The 6,000-nt window shown below is 33.8% G+C and overlaps 1 protein-coding gene across 1 annotated transcript in view; it reads right to left on the bottom strand.

Moving 5' to 3' along the window:
* LOC115881780 overlaps positions 1 to 5,574 on the bottom strand; it is a 28,721-nt gene extending 23,147 nt beyond the window's left edge. Inside the window, exon 1 of the mRNA XM_030899429.1 lies at positions 5,193 to 5,574. Within this exon, the coding sequence (XP_030755289.1) occupies positions 5,193 to 5,574 (382 nt within the window). The remainder of the gene's footprint in view (positions 1 to 5,192) is intronic.
* Positions 5,575 to 6,000: the final 426 nt, after the last annotated feature.

The following is a 6,000-nucleotide window of genomic DNA, read 5'->3' on the forward strand; positions in this document are numbered from 1 at the left end:
CCGATTTCAATTTAGTTCAGTTTGCGTCTAGGAATCATTATCGAATGAATTCGAAGGTGTAGTAATTGTGGGAAATCTTTACAGATTTGATATTTGTTATGATAGAATGACCTTTATTGACATAATTTATGGATTAATTATATTAGTTTAGATTATATTTTTGGAGGGGGCTATAGGCTTGGTGCATTTCAGGTGATTTCACCAAATTCCGACCGTAGCGCTTCAATGACAGAAATTAGAAACTATCAGTATGTATTTCACGCGGCCGCGCCGTATGTTGATCGCATTAAAATAATATTGAAATCGTGGCTTTGTCATAATATTCATGGCCATACTTTATACAGAGCGTCGGCTACCTCTCGCATGTACCTGTTACTTGTGATGTCATCAGTGTTTCACAAGTACACGGGACTTACAGTTTATCACCGAATCCGAACGGCACTATTTGAGAGCCTGTACAAGGCAAATATACTCGAGGTGGTTTGCCATTATCTTCATTGAGGTGGCGGCTCGCTGGTCGCTCTATTTAGATAAATCAATATTTTTATTTAAATAAATAAAGCGACCGTACTGACTGGGGATCGAACATAGTACCAAACATCCCAAGTAGCATTTTCACGACTTGCGACCACATGTTTACTATACACAACGTTGGATTAGTTACAAAAAATTTAAAGAAAACAGAAATTAGAAATTAGCTCCGTACCTTGGGTATTAAAATAAATGTAAACGTTGTTGTAACGTTTTGCCGACGTTAAACTAGTACTACAACAAAGTAAAAGCTTCTGCGACGTCGAATAAACGTTGTCTTGTAACCTTTTTTGCTTAAGTGATCTTTAGGTGATTCGGACAACGTAGTTACAATGTTGGGCAATAAAGAGTTTTCCGACGTCACTTTCAGAACCTATTCCAACGTTGCGCAAACGTCGTCTGTTTTACTAATTCCAACGTTGTTAAGATTTCCTTATTCTTACGTTGGTAGGACGTCGAGCCATTACCTTTTTACAACTGTATTGAACCATAACCTTAAATCTTAAATTTTCACTTCATTGTTCTGTTCAGTGAGACAGTTCAGTGCTGTTTTTGTTTTTATAAAAAAACTTAATTAAAATGGGACGTAAGAAATTCACATATAAAACTAAATTTAAATATACATCGACATATTACCGATACTTTATCCACTCCCTCGTTTATTTAGAATATAGAGGGCGGCACAAGCTAGATTCTAGGATGGCTAAATTAGGCAATCTTGCGACTAGTATCTAGTATACTACCTGTTAAGGCTGAACTGCGACTTTATTAGTCCAGTATGCGACTACTCTAACTACTCCATCTTAATCTCCAAAACAACAAAGTGAAACCCGCCATGTTGTTGAATAAGAAAATGTTTCGTTCCTAAAATAGCAATTCCTGCTTTTTGAATACATTAACTTGAAGTATTTGACCCTAAACAACACGCGGAAACATTTTTTTTCGACTGCGAATAAATTATTCTCATTTTACTAAAAAAAATCAAGAAATTTTTTAAAACTTCTTTATTTTTAAGGCCCATTAGTATTTTTCAAAGCAGAAACAATATTTATCAATAAAGTTGTTTGCGTTTAAATTTTTTGGCTTGGGTAACGAGTTACAAAGTTGGTTAAAGTGTTTCAATAATTATGATCTTCAAACATCCTCCACACTTAAATACTTTTGTTTTGTTTTCCTTTACTGCCATCTGGCATATGTCTCTAACTAAATCATAAAAGTAATATTTTTACTATAATTATCCCAATTTAGGATAAAACGCGACTTAGACGCCATATTATTATAGTTTTGTATTTCTGTGAATTAGGATTTTAAACAACGTTGCAGTTTGTACTAAATTAGACTGCTAGCCAACGTAGGTATCCAATGTCGTTTCGACCTAAAAATTATTCTCCAAACTAGTGCAGACTAGGGTTGGCACGAGGTTGTGCCGACGTTACGCCCCGACGTTTGGTCGCGTGACACAACGTTGTCCCGACGTCCAAATGCTGCTTGGGATAGTACCTCTTGGACCGCAGATAGACACACTACTGCTTTCGCTACGATCGGCCACAAAAAAAATTATCTATGCATACCAGAAAAAAATTGACCGCCATCCAAATAAATCCCTTATCTAAGATTTTAATTATTCCTTGCATTTATAATTATACGTTATACAAATAATTAACTGCGCAATCTAATCTACGTTACAATCTCTAACGTTATGAATTCTGTGTACAATAGGTCTGTTCCCAGAAGAATCTCTGACTAGTCAGCGCGTTTATTATTGGTTGAAATGCGTAGAAACCTGACTAACAATCAGGTTTCTACGCATTTTAACCAATGAAAAACGTGCTGACTAGTCAGGGATTCTACTGGGAACAAACCTAATGACTTACGAATACTTCGGCTCCATTTTCATATTAAAAACGTATTGCGTTGCATGTTGCCGCCCCACTTGTCAACCCAGCAAGTCTTTGTCTGGTACGCCATTCCAAATAAACGTAAAAGTCGTTTTATTTACCTTAGTCATTATTAAAACAGGTGAAACATTTCATATCAATGTTGTATACATAATATAAATCTTCCTCAAAGGGAATTTTTAATTAGCTTCATTCGGAACCTCGCAACTCGCAATTAGTGGAATAAATTACTGGTTTCAATCTAACTTTATACTTTTTAGTTTACGATCATTCACAATGTCTAAAAACACAATTAAAATTAATATAATATCCTAGCAACAGCTTGCGTTAGTCAGTTGTATCCACAGAGAAAGCCTAATATTTACCTTATAAAACAATCTTTGAATAAGAAGACTAAGGAAGGAGCATAATGCTATCCATGCATGGTACAAAGAATACAAGGTATGATATGGCGCAGGTTGGTCGCTACGTCACAGGTGATAACAGGCGCTATTGGTCAGCACGCTCCGCGCGCCAGTTCAAATCGTCAAGATATTGTTATAAACCTGTTTTTTTGTTTATATACCGTCATTGAATTATCGCTAAGCAAGTTACTGTGGAGCAGTGCATAAGGAGTCGGGCTAGGAAGCGAGAGACCGGAGTTCGAATCTCGGCCGGAACATCACTTTTTATTTATTTTTAAATACTGTTGTATTCTATGGTTTATTTTTGTAGTATAAAAAAAAAGAACTATTTATTCCGTTATTAATATAAATTGATTGTTAGTACAATACCTCATTTAATATAAAATAATATTCTACTTTTTGAAATGTATCGGGCCCTAATTGAACCTAAAAGTAATATATTTTTAGTGATATACCATATTGTAAACTATTTAATATTTCAGTCACTTAAAAAGTTAATTTGCATTGAATAATTGCCTACCATTAAAGGAAATTTGAGCTATATAACCCTTGATGGGCATATTCTGGGTATGCAAATACTTCCTTTAAATTTTGGGTGTCCTTCAACCGATTTATTCTCAAAACCAGAAACATCTACATATAAAAAGAAGCACAGGTCACTAATTATAATAAACTTCACCCTTGGTATTACTTCCACTAATTATAATAAACTTCACCCTTGGAATTACTTCTATCACAATTACAATACGTTCATCTGCATTGGCATTTTCTACTTTTCGATGGGAAACAATAAACTTCCCAACATTTTTTAAATGATGTAACAATTCCTCTTGTGGTCACTTTTCCATAGATATCCTCATCTCTGTCCTCATGTGAATTCAGAGGCAATAAAAATGAAAATTATTTACCATAAACATCGCAAACTAAAAACCTAATAAACAATTTTATACCGAATATAGAAATAAATTTAGTATTTTTACCTATTATCGTCCAAATCCATGTTAATAGATAATTATTATTTTTAAATATATTTTTGGAACTGCTGGTTTTAGTAATTATTAAATTAAACGAACTAAAAAGTCTTAAAAATAAACAATTCTTAACCATTCTCTCCTGTCAACTTTCTTTATTTTTTATTTATTCATTACTTTGAATCTTTGATTCATTATTTTCCTAGTGACGTCACAGGTGGTAGGCGCGAACGGAACGAAATTGGAGCCGCTATCGATCATACCTTGTATTCTTTGTACCATGCTATCCATGTATTCATGCATGGTGGGCGGAAAAAGCACCATAAAAGCACTCTAGGGTGGGGATCCTTGACAGTTCTGTTTGACGATTCATTTGACACATTTGAATTTGATTTGAAATTTTGTGGATTTGTCAGTCTTTACGGAGCTTAATATATGTTATTTATTATTTATTCTACTACTGATAGTTGTATAAAGGTAGTAAATCTAGATGGAAATTGTGGCAGAACTTAAATTAACAGTGACACTATCGCGATTTATCGAAAAAGACTCTAAAATAGTTGGTTGTGTAGCGTGCGGTAGATCTCGGCAAAAATTAAGTGAAATAATGGAACAATTTTTCGCTAGTAAGTGACAATATAATATACATACGTGTAGTAAACCGATCATTTATGAAATTCACTTAAATTAACTAAATTATATATTTTTCTTTGCATTTTAGCTTTTATTTATTACTTGTCAAAGATTAGATGTCAAAGAATTTAGATACGTTAATTTGACTTACCTGCTTCAGTAGCGTATCGGATGTTTGTGTTAATAAATACTTATTATAACTTATCTATTTTTATTAGAATTATATATTTTTATAACAATTTTAATAACTACCAACATTTATTCACAACGTAAAATAAAACAACAAATTATTGAGTCTACCCCACGTCTACCCTACATCATAGTTTTACATTTATTCAATAAAATTAGAACGACACTGATAAACCGGAATTTAAGTCGACCATATTTGAGGCCCATCGCGGTGTACCTAAGATTTTTGATATGCTCCTTCCTTAGTCTTCTTATTCAAAGAAAACAATCAACTTTTGATTTCTAACCACAATTTCTTGACGGAAGATAATCAAAGACCAAAATGACATTTCTCGCAAATTTTGAAGTAAAATTAGTGGAAAAGTTAAAAGTTTCATTCGAAATCTCGCAATTTGTGGAATAAATTAGTGGTTTCAATTAGCGTAAAACGTTACTCCTTTAATTTCAATGTTAGCATTCAGAGATTCATTCTCCTTTTCCTGGCATAAACCCTGTTTGGTCGTCAGGGATCTGTGGGAGCAAAAAATGCTTTAAGCGATCATTTATGATATGGAGTAGAATTTTACTTGCGTGTGACATAAGCGCTATTGTTCTATAATTGCTACAATATGTCGGAGAGCCCTTCTTGTGCAACGGCATGTATATCGACTCACACCATTCCCTTGGCCATTTACCAGTTTGCCATATCATAACACACAGTTTGTGAAATGTGTCGATGCCAAGATCATCCATAGATTTAATGGTCTCAGCGGATATTCCATCTTCACCAGGTGATTTATTGTTTTTTAAAGATCTAATAGCCTTTTCCACTTCAGCCTTCAGAATTGTAGGTTCTCTGTCAATCGTTTCAAATTCTGGGGTATGACATTCATCTTTATCTCTCTCGTAGAACAGTTTTTCGCAATACTCTCTCCATACTTTTGTTATGCCTCTGGTGTCTCTAATCATCTCTCCATTATCATTTTTTATTATTTGTGTCTGTGGCCTAAATTCTCTAGACAGACACTTTGTCATAGAGTTCGTGAGCTCTGTTGTTATTTGCATGTTCTTCTAGCTCTCCATACTCTTGCAATGTGTTTATTTTTGTCGTTCCTACATGCCCTTTGAATTTCTTTATCAAGGATTTTCTTGTCTTCTGGAGTAATTGATTTTGAGATAATTTTCTGTCTTCGGGATTCTATTAAATCAGTTGTTCGTTCGGTCATCCAACTTTTTCTACTAATTGAAAATGTCTACCACTAATTTTGACGTTCTGAATGCTTACATTGAAATTAAAGGAACAAACTTCTACGCTAATTGAAGACACTAATTTATTCGTTGAATTGCGAGGTTTATTAGTCAAATATAACTTATTTTTATTAAATGCTTTTTTTA

Source organism: Sitophilus oryzae, unplaced genomic scaffold (assembly GCF_002938485.1).
Source record: "Sitophilus oryzae breed Bouriz unplaced genomic scaffold, Soryzae_2.0 scaffold_173_pilon_pilon, whole genome shotgun sequence".
NCBI lineage: Eukaryota > Metazoa > Arthropoda > Insecta > Coleoptera > Curculionidae > Sitophilus > Sitophilus oryzae.